The sequence below is a fragment of the Hemibagrus wyckioides genome, linkage group LG14 (assembly GCF_019097595.1).
Source record: "Hemibagrus wyckioides isolate EC202008001 linkage group LG14, SWU_Hwy_1.0, whole genome shotgun sequence".
NCBI lineage: Eukaryota > Metazoa > Chordata > Actinopteri > Siluriformes > Bagridae > Hemibagrus > Hemibagrus wyckioides.
In genome coordinates this window covers 4,032,579-4,048,788 of record NC_080723.1, presented here as the reverse complement: position 1 = coordinate 4,048,788, position 16,210 = coordinate 4,032,579, and the positions used below count along the sequence as shown (strand labels likewise).

At 39.2% G+C, this 16,210-nt stretch overlaps 1 protein-coding gene across 1 annotated transcript in view; it reads right to left on the bottom strand.

Annotated features, from left to right (window-relative positions):
* Positions 1-15,993, bottom strand: part of wwox (WW domain containing oxidoreductase) — a 186,113-nt gene extending 170,120 nt beyond the window's left edge. Inside the window, exons 1-5 of the mRNA XM_058407981.1 lie at positions 15,773-15,993; positions 15,509-15,573; positions 11,520-11,577; positions 11,210-11,379; positions 1,056-1,162 (exon numbers count right to left, since the gene is read on the bottom strand). Coding sequence (XP_058263964.1) covers positions 1,056-1,162; positions 11,210-11,379; positions 11,520-11,577; positions 15,509-15,573; positions 15,773-15,879 — 507 coding nt within the window. The 5' untranslated portion in view covers positions 15,880-15,993. The remainder of the gene's footprint in view (positions 1-1,055; positions 1,163-11,209; positions 11,380-11,519; positions 11,578-15,508; positions 15,574-15,772) is intronic.
* Positions 15,994-16,210: the final 217 nt, after the last annotated feature.

The window sequence follows — 16,210 nt, the reverse complement described above, 5'->3', positions numbered from 1 at the left end:
CCTCAAGTAATTCCGGCTGACATCCAAAGTATTACTTAGCTAAGTACAAGAATTAAGCATTGCAGTACGTTATGACTTTTTGTTCAGGCGACTTTTTATATATAAAAATATTTTAATCATCGATTTCTTCCTTCATCTTGTTCCTTAGCGATTATTATTATTATTATTATTATATAACGCTGCCCTTGTGTATGAGGACTTCTGTAGGCGCAAGTCACAGCCACTGCTCTCATTACTCATGCTGGGATACCAGAGATACGGGAGTCAAATCAGATCCCACTTTTTAATCAGAAAATGAGAATCTTAGCATAATCAGCTCTATTTCTGACATTTTTATCCAGTCATTCTTCAAAATGATAGCAGGCATGACAAATTTTTTTTGGGAATAATTGTAATAACTGAAGGGGTTTTTTTTTAAATGTGTGTGTGTGTGTGCGCATTTACTAACACATGGCTTGAGCCAGGCTTGTCAGAGCTGAGGAATTATACAGCATCAAGGAGTGTCTTTTGTTCCATTAGATATTTCAAGCACTTTAAAGTGCTTTAGATTCCCCTGTAATCTATCGACATCCTGTAATTAATCAACTAATTCGCAAGTCTCGGGACGGCTGTAATTACAGCGCTGGTAATAGCTTATTCTTTACGCTCCAGCTCCTACATTTCATTTGTTTATTTTCCCACAGTCATAAATCTAAGGGAGCGTCAGGAGTGCCACAATATTAGTGCAATAATCAGAGTTAATTATCAGATGGCCATGCCGCTCTCTTTCCGCTAATAATGCGGAGATCAGCGTCGGCGCAGCCCGTTTCATCCAAGCAGCTTCACTGAGCCTTGGATGAATAACTAATAGATTCATATAACTGAGAATTTTGATTTAATAATTGAATTCAGAATTTATTAACCTTCCCCCACCCCCCGATTCGATTTAGAACAATTGGATCGCTTTGGCGGCTTTCCCTTTCGTTTAGAAATTAAGATCAGACAATCAGGCTTTATTCGATAACTGAATTTTTTCACTCTGAGATACGGATACGGTCCTGCATTTACACACTCACCCACTCCTCGAGGATCCAGTTAACTGCTTTACTGCTGCGAGCGCTGTTCCGGCACGCTAAGATCACATGGGCACCATGAAGGGCAAACGACCTCGCTGTCTCGAAACCTGCAAAGTGTGTGTGAGAGAGAGAGAGAGAGAGAGAGAGAGAGGGAGAGGAGATAAAATGAGTGCTCCTTTTTTTTTATATAATGCTTCAAAAAAAATTATCAATGCCTTTCCTCTTTATTTGGGACTGAACCGAGAAAAGAAAAAAAATCTCTTCCAGCTTTACACCATCAAGCTCTGATGAAAATGATTGAGGCTGCAGAAGCTGTTATGAGTTCCTCCATTGCTGAAGTAGGACCTTGGGCATTTGGCTAGAGATCCTGTCATAAAAAGGGATGCTATATACATAACCACAGATAGGGACTGTACAACGAGCAGAGCCATGAGACGTGAGAATACAAAGACACTAAAGCAGCACTGTAGAGGAAGTACACATAAACACACTTGTGTGACTTACAGCGCTGACATATTTCGAGAAAAATGCATCGTTCTGCGGCCTAGTAGCACTAAAGAGATGACTCACGAGTCAAGAGAGACACAAGTGCAATTTCTCCTCTGAAATCACACATTCAAAGCCACGTGAAAAGGTTATAACGCTTCGCTAAAAAAATATCGAACTAATTACGCCAGCCGTAAAGGCGAAGATCATATTAAAATCTAACATACCAAAAAACAAAAAAAGGTTATTTAAGGAGAGCCTTGGGCTATTGTTTGGGTTGTTTTGCTGACCTGCCGTTTTACATTGTCCCTCTGATTACACAAAGTGTGTTTAAAGTTTGTCTAAAGCTGGCATCAGCACTTTAGGAGGCACAATGGGCATCAGATTTCGAGGTCTGAAGAGCTGGAAATAGACAGAGTTGGAGACGGAGGCCAACAGCGGTGGAAAAAGAGAAAAAGTCTGACAATAATTAAGTTAAAGAGAAGGTCGTTTGGAATAAAGAAAGGCCCTCATGCAGCACACATGTGTGATAGCTGCCTAAGACTGTGAAATAACCCTTTAGCCACGTCGACTTGTAAAACATATTACACTGTCATGGCCGAGAAAAGAGCTGACAGGCCAGCACAAGTCACACAGAGAACCGCTGCCTGATTCTGATTCTTCTTCCTCCTCGCTCATCCCTCTTTCGCTCGCGCTTTCTTTCTCACTCTTTCTCTCACTTACTCTCTTTCTTCTTTCTCTCTCTCTCTTTCATCTCACTCTCACTCATTCGCTTCTCTTACTCTTTCACTCTCTTTCTATCTCTCCTTCTCGCTCTCGCTTCCTGTTTCTCTCACTCTTTCTTTCTCTCCCTCACTCTCCATCTCACTCTCTTTCTTGCTCTCTCTCTCACTCTCTCTTTCTTGCTCTCTCTCACTCACTCTCTCTTTCACTCGCTTTATATCTCTCCCTTTCTCTCACTCTCTCACTCACGCTTTCTTGCTCCATCTCTCACTCATTCTCTTTCTCACTCTCTCTTCCTTGCTCTCTCTCTCTCTCCTTCTCACTTTCTCTTCCTTGCTCTCTCTCTCTCTCTCTCACCCACTCTCTTTCTATCCCTCTCTCACTCACTCTCTTTCTATCCCTCTCTCAATCTCTCGCTTTCTCTCACTCGCTCTTTATCTTTTCTCTCCCTGACTTTCTCTCGCTCCCTCACTCCCTTTCGCTCTCTGTCTGTCTCCCCCCCTCTCGCTCTCTCTCTCTCTCTGGATATGACACCTGACAACAGCAATCTATTATGAATGACATCTCTTGAAATCTTTCTTACACTTCACCCAGGAATAAGACACTTACACTTTAAGCTTCCATGTGTGCTCCGTTCAACTAACCTCTGACATTAACTGCTAAATCAGACACTTCTGTGTCTCTGAGGTTATGAAACCTGAGGTTATTTTTTTTTTTGTGCATGTCAAATCCACACACACACTACACACACTCGGTTGATAAGCTGACCTCACACTTCCGTCAACTAAACGAGGCTGACAGTCAGTCCCCGTGATTCCAAACGACAGACCGTCTGTGCGATAGGTGGATTAAAATGAACTTTAATTCGATTAAGTTTTAATCTGATTTTCATTAAAAGGCAAACGAGACGCCCTAATTGTGAGACGAGTGCTAAAGAGTAATATCCATTAAAACTCAAAATTGGAGACGAATAAGAGCTCCACTCTGACAAGTGAAGCATGGAATTAAATTATATGACACCTTATTAGGCGTAATGGAGAGAACAGTGTGCAGCACCATGGAGAGTTCCTATCCTAGAAAATAAAAATCCAACAAAATCGGAACGCTTTCCTGATCAATAAACGGCCAGAAGAATCCAGAGCACGTGTTGAAGGAACTGTCAAAACGGGGCAAAAAAGGATGAAATAATGCTGCTGACCCTTTAAAACAAGCGTGGCAGCTGTTGAGCCTGATATGCGAGTTAATTAACGCTGATATTTTCATAATGGGAAACAAATTAGAACACGCCGAACAACCCGGTGGCTGTTGTTTAAAGAAAAACAACAAGGTTTATTTAGATAGAAGAGAAATACGGAGCGCTGACAAACCCGCAGATCAGAGGAAAAAAGCTCCAGGTAGGACAAAAAAAAAAAACAATAGTGGTGTTTTCCTGGCACAATACACAAGGCCAGATGTGGATGATAACCCAGTGCTAGATATGCAAGATGGGAGTCATGTACATCAGCTAACGGTGGGATTAAAAGCAGTAAAGCCAGTGACAATTCCAAGCTATTCACTACTAATTGCTTTTTCTGACATTAAGGGAGATTTGTACAAGTGGAATTGAGATGGACTTTCAGACAGAGGCGGAGGGATGAGATGTTTCCGAGACTGGCCCAAGGGTCAGATTCCGGGTTTTACTGCTGTTGTCTGTTCCAGGCCATATCCTGGTCTGTAGTGGGAATGCTGTTTATAGAGAAACACAACCTGACCACTGACACAAACGATGCCTTTTGCTGATGCATATAATCCTAGGGTTTGCTTTCTAGTGCTCTTTTTGTTTCTGGGAATGACTCGACACCTTTTTTCCCCCTCGGCGACTCTTTCATTTAATACACCACTAAAACAAAACGTCTCGGATTTGGCATGCAAATAAATACCTAGCCTTATTTTTGGGACCAAACCTTTTATGTGCAAATGAATATTGCGTCGTAGTTGTCCAGATTTTGCGGAAACGGTTCTGACCCTAATTAATTTATCTACAGCTGATTTTTACGGTTTTATTTCAGACCTCTATTTGTGACAGCAGCAAATGAATCCAAAAAAAATAATAATAAAAAGTCCTAATCATTTAAAACCAAATTGTTTTTTGCTTTGCTTTCTTCTTTCAATATAATATCTCTCATGCACATAAATACTTTAAGCTCACCCAAAACCATTTATTTATCCAAATAATACTTACAGAATCTGTTTATTTTAACTAGGAAAAAATAACAATCACGGAACAAAGTTATTTTTTAGATCTGATGTGGATAAAGAACCGCATGTTCATCCACAGCATTGTTTTTGATGTAAATGTGTGCAAAATGTTTTCGTTCTAGCTTTCCAGCTCATCATTTCAAGACATTATTTTTAAGCTTATATTTATATCGTATTTTTTTTTAAATAATTGACCGAAACCTGTGATAGAATAAAAAATAGCACAGAATAAGAGACTATGAAAGCCGTGGTGCTTCTGTGAAAGATCTATTAACCTGATTAGCTCTTCTGCTTCACATTACAGCTCTCTAGCCACCAGATCATGCTTTATAGTAACCTACACAAAAAAAAGTATATATCGATTTTTTTTAATGCATTTTCTTCTTTTTAAATGATTCAACATTATGGATAATATTTAAAGACCTCAAGTAACAGACCTCTGTACTTCACGGTGCACGATTACACTTTCAGGAAGAAGTGTTTTAAATAAATATTTTTAATATATATTAAAACCAATCTAATATTTTCCCTTGCTGAACAGAGGAAACAAACACAACAGACTCTACCGCAGCTGAAAGCAGAAAGCGTGCTTATTTGAGTTACCGTATCCATCTTGGCAGCTCAAACCAGTCTGATCTCTTTCATAAACAAGGTGTTTCCACGATTAAAGTCACGGAGATCACACGTTTTCCGCACTCTAACATTAGCCGAAGCTCTAGACCTGTATCTGCATGACTGTATACACAATGAGCTGCTGCCACATGATTGGATAGGTGTAGAGGTATTCCTAATAAAGTGGACAGTGAGGACAGCGTTCTAAATAGAACTATTAATTGTTCAAATAGACAAAAACCCTCAAGAGGTCTAGATTTGACCTTTCTGTACTCTTTTTTTTTTTTTTTTTTTTTACATGGGACGCTGATGTAGCGACTCTATAAAATGCTGAAATATAAGATGTTGTAGTTTTTCCGGAGCAGCAGGTGTTTGATATATATTTTGAGGTTAAAGTGGAAAGTCTGGTGCTACAGAACCTCCAATGACGAGCTCCAATTCCCTCCATTAATAACACCCTACTTTCATTTTGGATCAGGAAGACATTGTCACACCCCAAAGTAAAATGTATGGATTGTAATTACAAGAGTTGGGGTTTGGTTGAGAAAGGGAGGGGGGGGGGGGTTCCACCTGAGCAGCCTCATGCTGTTCTATTACCCCCACCTCCTTGCTCCGACTGCCCCCTCCGACTGCCGTGTACAACCTCTCCTGAGTCACCTCCTACACTCCAGCCTTGACCCCAGCGGCTACGGGCAACTCCCAGCGCAATTTTTCATCATGCCCTCCACTCTCGCCGGTCAGCGTATCCCCACAGCATCCTCTCACACCAGTCCACTCTGTCACATCACACTGGGTATGAATTTGAGCACTGCTTTTTTTTTTTTTTTTTTTATTTACTGTCATCAACACACACACACACACACACACACACACACAGAGCGAAACACTCCCACAAGTTCAACACTTCAGTTCTGCTTGAGATACGATTCTGGTTCATTTAAAAGCTTTTACGTCTTAAACACATTCAAGCCCTCGCTCTCGTCTATTCGTCTACCTCCTCGCAGTTGTAATCATTACTGAGGCTTTATTCAACCGGTTGTAATTTTCCTGCGCGTTACATACGGCGGTTTCGCCGTGCTCTCGGAATTCCTATCCAAGGTCAGTAAAGTTCAATAGTTTGACTAACCAACCGGATCTAGTATTTCATTAAATAGCCAATAAACCGATTTATCAAAAAGGGACACGGAAAGCATGTTAAAAAGCCTCAAATTCCATTTCCTCAAGTCAACTGTGATCAATAAAATAAGTTCAAGGGATTTAAGAAGAAACGGAAGTGAAAAAGGCAGCGTGGGTCAAAAATGAAAAAGAAATAAGAGTCATAAAAGTAGAGACATGATGCCTCTTTTCCTTTTCCTTCCAGATACTAAAACCTACGGCATCATTGCATTTCGATAGTTTTTAATTCATTCAGTTTCACACAAAAATCACATACAATACAAAAACATTAACTATAATAACATATACATGTACACCAATCAGCCATAACATTATGACCGCTTCCAGGTGCCGTGAATAACACTGATGATCTCCTCATCATGGCACCTGTTAGTGGGTGGGATATACTAGGCAGCAAGTGACCATTTTGTCCTCAAGGTTGAGGTGTTAGAAGCAAGCGTAAGGATTTGAGCGAGTTTGACAAAGGACCAAATTGTGATGGCTAGACCACTGGATCAGAGCAACTGCAGCTCTTGTGTGCTGTTACCGGTCTGCAGTGGTCAGTATCTATCAAAAAAAAGTCCAGTAAGTGATCTAGTGAAGTCCGTGCCTCGACGGGTCAGGGCTGTTTTGGCAACAAAAGGGGGACCGATGCAAATATTAGGCAGGTGGTCATAATGTTATGCCTGATCAGTGTATGATTATATACAGTATGATTACAAATATATATTTTTTTTTAACAAATACATACAGTATAAAGAGCAGTACATACTCTTACAATCCTCTTTTACAAAAAGATTTTCAGTTCCAATTAATAAATAAATATTCCATATTCATGTCCAATATTTTTTTTCTTCCCGAAACGATAGCGGCCCCTTTAGCGAGCCTGCCTATCAGACCGGTGCTATCTCTACATAAAAGCAGTGCTAATCTCATACGATAGCTGTAAACGTCTCCTAGAGTTATTACTGCCTTTGCTCTTTAAATGCACCGTATACGAGAGCATCTACGGTCGCACGCAATGAAAAGCAGAGCATGTTACAATTTATTGGACTGAATATCAGCTTCGTTCTGAATCCTACCTCAAATCTTCCTCGATCTAATTTTTTCTGTAATGTTTTAAATCACGTCAATAATACGAGAGCAAGACTTTCTTAGTCACGACCTGATCATATAAACTACTGGATAAATCCGGTGATCTGTCCATACCCCCACATCTACTCTGCTCTAAGAGGGCGGGCACAAATACAGTCTAATTAGTGCAACGCCACTGCCATATGCCATCCATCAGCGTCAGAGGCTAGCAGCAGAGACACACCTGGACACTGTACAGATCTGCGGGGGCAAACGGCAATGCGACCGATGTCCAGAAATAACACAGTGCACATCTTAAACAGCAGTTTTCGTCATAAAAGAGGCTGCTGTGCCGTATAACCGTCCCCCTGTCACCACTACAAATAAATAAATGAATAAAAATAAACAAGAAATGAGGAACGTGGAAGTGTTACATGGCGCACCGGGTCGGAAAGCTTCCTAGACCCTTATTTCTGCATTAATAAAGAAATCAAAAATAGCTCTTTCATAGAAAGAAAAAAAATATGAAACAATCTTCTCGTACACTGAAATAATATATAAGTGTGGCAAATTTATTGCAATGTTTTTAGAGAAATAAAAGCAACACGAGTTTTGATTTCTGGCTGACAAAAAGAGAAAAAGAGAGAGAAAGTAAGAAAAGAAAAGAATCAGATACAGTGACAGCGAGCCTTTTCCATCCTTTACAGAGAAACAGCAGATCGCTGAACAGTAAATAACTTTCACTCGGTTCAATAGAATAGAATTAAAGGAAAGCATCCCCAGTTGCTAATGGGAATGAATGGGAGACATCGGCTCAGGTCAAAAGTACCGCGAGATCAATGCAGAGGTACAGGTGTAGAGCAATACAACAGACACTGAGTGAGAGAGAGAATTCTTTTACCACGATTAACTGTGGTAGAGAGCAAAGTTTAAGAAAAGAGAGAGAGAGAGAGAGAGAGCGCCTCATAATGAGAAGGGTAATGGACTAATGGGATGCAGTGAACAGTGGTCTAATCAGGTAGAGGATGGAAATGCACTATGCCTTCTAACCACAATTACCATATCACATGGCTTATTATGGGGAAATTATATTGGCTCTCAATGCATGAGGTAACTGGGGTTCTGATCTACAATTTCAATGCGCTAAAAAAAAACAAAAAACAAAGCGTCACAATAGAAACCACCGGAATAAATCAGGGGATAGAATGAAATAAATTATTCTAAACAAATCAAACATCCTAGAACTACGGCATATGTTTAGTAACGTCTTGAAACGTTTATTTGAATCGAACGGGTCGATGGGAATCATTTATTTTTAGTCGTTTGTTTATTTTAATTCTTATTAAAAGCCGTAGACGTATTTAATAGCTAAGAAAGAGTGGGTTTGGCGGTCAGACGGGTCAGTGAATGAAATAATAATAGTGATGCCAGTAGTACAGTTACAGAAAATTAAATATTGGTGCTAAGATTTAACGTTTTTGAATCCTTAATTTCATTTACTGAGTGTATATTAAATAAATAAATTTTAAAAAATGAATTATTTTTTAATTTCTTTAAAAAAAAATCTATAAATATCTGTGCTTTATTATTATTATTTTTATTATTATTTTTATTATTATTAATAATAATAATAATAATATTTTAAATACAGAAATGCTGATAGTCCAGTGAGTGTTTTTGTATTGATTTCTTCTCAGATTTAAAATAATCAACCACTACATTCCCCTAAACTACATCTTTGTACCCAAGCTTCAGATTCAGCCAGTAAGCTTCCACTACCCTCTAGCGTCCAGAAAGAAAAAAAATAATAAATTATTAGCTTATCCTGATTTATGTTTTATAAAAAGCCTATCCTATATAAATTAAATATGTTATAAATTAAATATAATAAAAAAAAAAAAATTATCATTAAAAAAAAATGTGTAGGGACAAAAAAATTCCACAACACACTCCATAATTTTTGGTCTAAAAAATAAATAAATAAACAAATAATAAAAAAAAAAAAATCAATATAAATTTCATTACAGCGCTCAGGGAAATAAAAAAAAGGCACATTTTGCAGCGTTTTCGGATTTCCGTTTCAAGCGAGCGTTAATGTTAATATGGTTTCTATTATTGAATTGTTTTATTTACAATTTAAATGTGTTCTTCTGTCTCGAGCAATCGTGTAGGATTTAAAGATTATGTAAAACACAGACTGCATAGAACAAAAAAAAAGCACAAAATGTCGGAATTCTATTTTTATCAAATAGAAATATGTTAGAATTATGAGTATGAAGAAGAAGTACAGCAGCTGGAAGGTAAACACCTCAGTTTGCACATTTGGGAAAACAATTTTATCCCCATGTTCGTGTCTGGGTGATATAATAATTCACAATAAAATGACTGCGCAAGTGTGTGTGTCTTCAGTGCATTTATTTGTATTAATGCAGCTCAAAGCTACGATATTCTTTAGACAACAAAATCAGCCTCATTGATACTCATGTGCAGGACTAAGGGATGAGCTGTGGAGTTTGCACGAGGAAATGCAGACTAAACACTCCGGCTGAGACACAGCTGCAATTCACAGGGCTACAGTGCCATCTTCTGTTCATGATCTAAAATGACTTGTGAAAGGTGCAATCTGGGTTTTTGCATATGTTCAGTTAATTACGGCGAAATTAATATGAATTTTCTTCAACCAAATTCAAATTTTATTTGTCACATACAAAATCATACACAGTACGACATGTAGTGAAATGCTTATTACGAATGTCCTACAATTGAAGAAGAATATAAAGTAAAGTGTGTGGACAAGAAAGTATGGGGATATAGATAATAAAAATATATATGGAAAAATAGGAAGAATAAAAACTAACATAGTAGAAATTAAAGACATGATAATTGCCTAATATTGTTTTGGTCCCCCCTTCTGATGCCAAAAAAGCCCTGACCCATCGAGGCATGGACTTCACTAGATCCCTGAAGGTGTGCTGTGGGATCTGGCACCAAGATGTTAGCAGCAGATCCTTTAAGTCCTCTAAGTTGGTGAGGTGGGACCACCATGGATCGGACTTGTTTGTCCAGCACGTCCCACAGATGTTGGATTGGATTGAGATCTGGGGAATTCGGAGGTCAAGTCAACATCTCATACTGGTTGTTGTGCTCATCAAACCATTCCTGAACCATTTGTGCTTTGTGGCACGGTGCATTATCCTGCTGAAAGAGGCGATGGCCATCAGGGAATAGCGTTTCTATGGAAGGGTGTACATGGTCTGCAACAATGCTTAGGTAGGTGCTATGTGCCAAAGTAACATCCACATGGATGGCAGGACCCAAGGATTCCCAGCAGAACATTGCCCAAAGCATGACACTGCCTACGCCAGCTCGCCTTCTTCCCATAGTGCATCCTGGTGCCATGTGTTCCCCAGGTAAGTGATGCACCTTTCTGTCAGAACCAGAACTTTTTTAGCAAGTAGCTCGTCTGTTGGATCAGCCATCAATCCCCACGTGCATCAATGAGCCTTGCCTGCCCATGACCCTGTCGCCGGTTCACCACTGTTCCTTCCTTGGACCACTTTTGATAGATACTGACCACTGCAGACCGGGAACACCCCACAAGAGCTGCAGTTTTGGAGATGCTCTGATCCAGTGGTCTAGCCATCACAATTTGGTTCTTGTCAAACTCGCGCAAATCCTTACGGTTGTCCATTTTTCCTGCTTCTAACACATCAACTTTGAGGACAAAATGTTCACTTGCTGCCTAATATATCCCACCCACTAACAGGGGCCATGATGAGGAGATCATCAGTGTTATTCACAGCACCTCTCAGTGGTCATAATGTTATGCCTGATCTGTGTATTACATATATGAATACAACACTCACCGATACCAGAATTTCCCCCCGTGACGATTACGACCTTGTCAGAAAGATCATGGCCCTGGAGGATCTCCAGAGCTGTAGTATTGCCATCGTAGCGCTTAGGCTTCACCTGTATATCCTCTACAGTGAAGGCCTGCCGAGGGTCAAAGTACGTCTTCCTCTTATTGATGTGGCTGAAAGGAAAAGAAACAGATCTCATGCTGAACTGCGTGGCATTCCTTTGAATCTGTTCCTAAGTTATATTGAAAGTGCTGATATTGTTATAAAATGGGCAACCAATCACGGGAAATTTAAGCAAGGTGCAAAAACTCACTCGACATAAAATATTTGACCCTTTTCATCCAGCTCCTGTTCCCACCCATAAGGGAGATCTGTAAAAAAAAATAGACACAAGCAGGGATAATTGAAAAATTAAAGCACTGTTTAAGGTTCATCTGCTGGATTTAGTGTTAAGATAAAAATATTATCAATATTCAAATGCAAGATATGACTGCGGTCAGTTAGTTATCTTTAAAATTTCGACCTGTAATAGTCCCTTGATAGACAAGCACAAATTCTCAATGACTCCCAAATGACCATGTAATGAATCTGGCTCTTGTCTCTTTGTTTTATAGCTATACCCCAAGCCACAACACAGATGCTCAGCTCTATTCCTGTTCCTTAAATAGCACCTTATAATTTCAGGAGGGGGTTGAAGAGGCTACCGGTCAGTATTTGTTTAGTGTTTGTTAGTTCATGTACTGCAGTTTGAGTAGTGGCTCAAACAGTTAAGGTTCTGAGTAACTAATCAGAAGGTTGGAGATTCAAGCCCCATCACCACAGAGCTGCCACGCTTGAGCCCATGAGCAAGGCCCTTAAGCCACACTGCTCCAGGGGTGATGGGGTCGAGCCTCTGCTCTGAGCACAACGTCCTTCAAGATTAATATTAGACTTGTGTTTAAATTTATTTGTATCAGACCCTAATCCCTAATGAGAAGCCTGGGGCAACTGTGGTGAGGAAAAACCCCCTTAGATGGTAAGAGGAAGAAACCTTGAGAGGAACCAGACTCAAAACCTCATCCTCATTTGGGTGACACCAGAGAGTGTGACTATAAATGATTATAAACACCAGAGAGAGTGTGATTATAAATGATTATAAACACCAGAGAGAGAGTGATTATAAATGATTATAAACACCAGAGAGTGTGACTATAAATGATTATAAACACCAGAGAGAGTGTGATTATAAATGATTATAAACACCCGAGTGTGTGATTATAAATGATTATAAACACCAGAGAGAGTGATTATAAATGATTATAAACACCAGAGAGAGTGTGATTATAAATGATTACAAACACCAGAGAGAGTGTGATTATAAATGATTATAAACACCAGAGAGAGAGTGATTATAAATGATTACAAACACCAGAGAGAGAGTGTATGATTATAAATGATTATAAACACCAGAGAGAGTGTGATTATAAATGATTACAAACACCAGAGAGAGTGTGATTATAAATGATTACAAACACCAGAGAGAGTGTGATTATAAATGATTATAAACACCAGAGAGAGTGTGATTATAAATGATTATAAACACCAGAGAGAGTGTGATTATAAATGATTACAAACACCAGAGAGAGTGTGATTATAAATGATTACAAACACCAGAGAGAGTGTGATTATAAATGATTATAAACACCCGAGTGTGTGATTATAAATGATTATAAACACCAGAGAGTGTGACTATAAATGATTATAAACACCAGAGAGAGTGTGATTATAAATGATTATAAACACCCGAGTGTGTGATTATAAATGATTATAAACACCCGAGTGTGTGATTATAAATGATTATAAACACCAGAGAGTGTGACTATAAATGATTATAAACACCAGAGAGAGTGTGATTATAAATGATTATAAACACCAGAGAGTGTGATTATAAATGATTATAAACACCAGAGAGAGTGATTATAAATGATTATAAACACCAGAGAGAGTGTGATTATAAATGATTACAAACACCAGAGAGAGTGTGATTATAAATGATTATAAACACCAGAGAGAGTGATTATAAATGATTATAAACACCAGAGAGAGTGATTATAAATGATTATAAACACCAGAGAGTGTGATTATAAATGATTATAAACACCAGAGAGAGTGTGATTATAAATGATTATAAACACCAGAGAGAGTGTGATTATAAATGATTACAAACACCAGAGAGAGTGTGATTATAAATGATTACAAACACCAGAGAGAGTGTGATTATTAAATGATTATAAACACCAGAGAGAGTGATTATAAATGATTATAAACACCAGAGAGAGTGATTATAAATGATTATAAACACCAGAGAGAGTGTGATTATAAATGATTATAAACACCAGAGAGAGTGATTATAAATGATTATAAACACCAGAGAGTGTGATTATAAATGATTATAAACACCAGAGAGTGTGATTATAAATGATTATAAACACCAGAGAGAGTGTGATTATAAATGATTATAAACACCAGAGAGAGTGTGATTATAAATGATTATAAACACCAGAGAGAGTGATTATAAATGATTATAAACACCAGAGAGAGTGTGATTATAAATGATTATAAACACCAGAGAGAGTGATTATAAATGATTATAAACACCAGAGAGAGTGTGATTATAAATGATTATAAACACCAGAGAGAGTGTGATTATAAATGATTATAAACACCAGAGAGAGTGTGATTATAAATGATTATAAACACCAGAGAGAGTGTGATTATAAATGATTATAAACACCAGAGAGAGTGTGATTATAAATGATTATAAACACCAGAGAGTGTGATTATAAATGATTATAAACACCAGAGAGTGTGATTATAAATGATTATAAACACCAGAGAGTGTGATTATAAATGATTATAAACACCAGAGAGAGTGTGATTTTAAATGATTATAAACACCAGATTGTGATAATGAGAGTGTGAGCATCACGAGGATCATGGAGCTATAACAACCAGTTTGGCACAAATACCGAGACCAGAGCAGCATTACATATTAGAGAGGGTCCTGATGGATACGAAACTTTTACTGGCATTCAGGCCATGTTTTTAAAAGACTAGTTTAAAGTTTTTTTATTAAAGTAGAACTATACTAAGACCATCCCCATGCCCCACCCCCAACATTAAACTATGTCTTTAACTCATTTTCTCTAACAGTAAAATAAACAAATGTATACAAGTTTCTGGTTCATCTGTTATAGCCTACCGATCTTCATATTTATATTACACCGGTTATGTTGGAGTCATTTGAAGCAGAGAATAAAACTTTTCATGAAATATCACTCACTGTATAACAAACATTGATCAGGCATAACATTATGACCACTGACAGGTGAAGTGAATAACACTGATGATCTCCTCAGCTGGGTGGGATATATTAGGCAGCAAGTGAACATTTTGTCCTCAAAGTTGATGTGTTAGAAGCAGGAAAAATGGACAAGCATAAGGATTTGAGTGAGTTTGACAAAGGGCCAAATTGTGATGGCTAGACCACTGGATCAGAGCATCTCCAAAACTGCAGCTCTTGTGGGGTGTTCCCGGTCTGCAGTGGTCAGTATCTATCAAAAGTGGTCCAAGGAAGGAACAGTGGTGAACCAGAGACAGGGTCATGGGCGGCCAAGGCTCATTGATGCACGTGGGGAGCGAAGGCTGGCCCGTGTGATCCGATCCAACAGACGAGCTACTGTTGCTCAAATTACTGAAGAAGTTAATGCTGGTTCTGATAGAAAGGTGTCAGAATACACAGTGCATCACAGTTTGTTGCATATGGAGCTGCATAGCCGCAGACCAGTCAGGGTGCCCATGCTGACCCCTGTGCATCGCCGAAAGTGCAAACAATGGGCACCTGAGCGTCAGAGTAATGGAAGAAGGTGGCCTGGTCTGATGAATCACGTTTTCTTTTGCATCACGTGGATGGCCAGGTGCATGTGCGTCGCTTACCTGGGGAACACATGGCACCAGGGTGCACTATGGGAAGAAGGCAAGCCGGCAGAGGCAGTGTCATGCTTTGAGCAATGTTCTGCTGGGAAACCTTGGGTCCTGCCATCCATGTGGATGTTACTTTGACACGTACCACCTACCTAAGCATTGCTGCACACACTATTAGGCAGGTGGTCATAATGTTATGCCTGAACGGTGTATGACCTCCATGCTCAGGAGCATCATAAGTGCTCAGCTTAAGTAAAATGTTCAGCAGAATCAGAGACCATGATATTGAAAGGTTATTTAGATATCATTGATATATTGGATATTAGAAGTAATAGAAACCTCCTGCACAGCGTTTCTTCTTTCCAGTTTTAGGATGTTCCCACTGTGTCTTCATCTCCTCGTGACTGTGAGACACGAAGAAAAACACATGTAAGAACATCTTTTTCGCATCAAAGTATTATCTGACAATTAATACAGACAAAACTTGCAGTAACTCCTTAGTAAGATTTCACACACACACACACACACACACACACACACACACAGTAATGAAGGCAGGTTACATCCATTACATTATGCTGACTGCATGCCTGCAGAACTCACTTGGCATAATAAACCCAGCCGTCCTTCGTGGACCTTTCTTCCCAGCCTGGAGGAAGTTCATCCTCGCTGTCAGTATCATCCATTCCGGCGTATTTTAGAGCAGCCATTAAGACGGTTGGTTCGGGACAGCGCTTAAAGCTCTCAAAACTCTAACTAAGAAAAGCTGCCTTTAATTCGGCTTTTGTACTTCCGCAAACTAAAGCGTGACGTTTGGCGCAAGTGCATTCTGGGATATGTATGCTGTAGTTCTTACCAATACAATTCGACTCTTTTGGCTCGGCTCGCTTAGAAGACTCGGCTCCCAAATGCCTTCGCATGTGATTGGCCGCATGGTGTGCCGATCAAAATAAAGTCCCGCCCCTTGCCTGCATAGATAATCAGGAGAGCTTAGCTGATAGCTTGGCTGGAGAGTCGGCTCTTCCCGGCGGGACTCGGCTT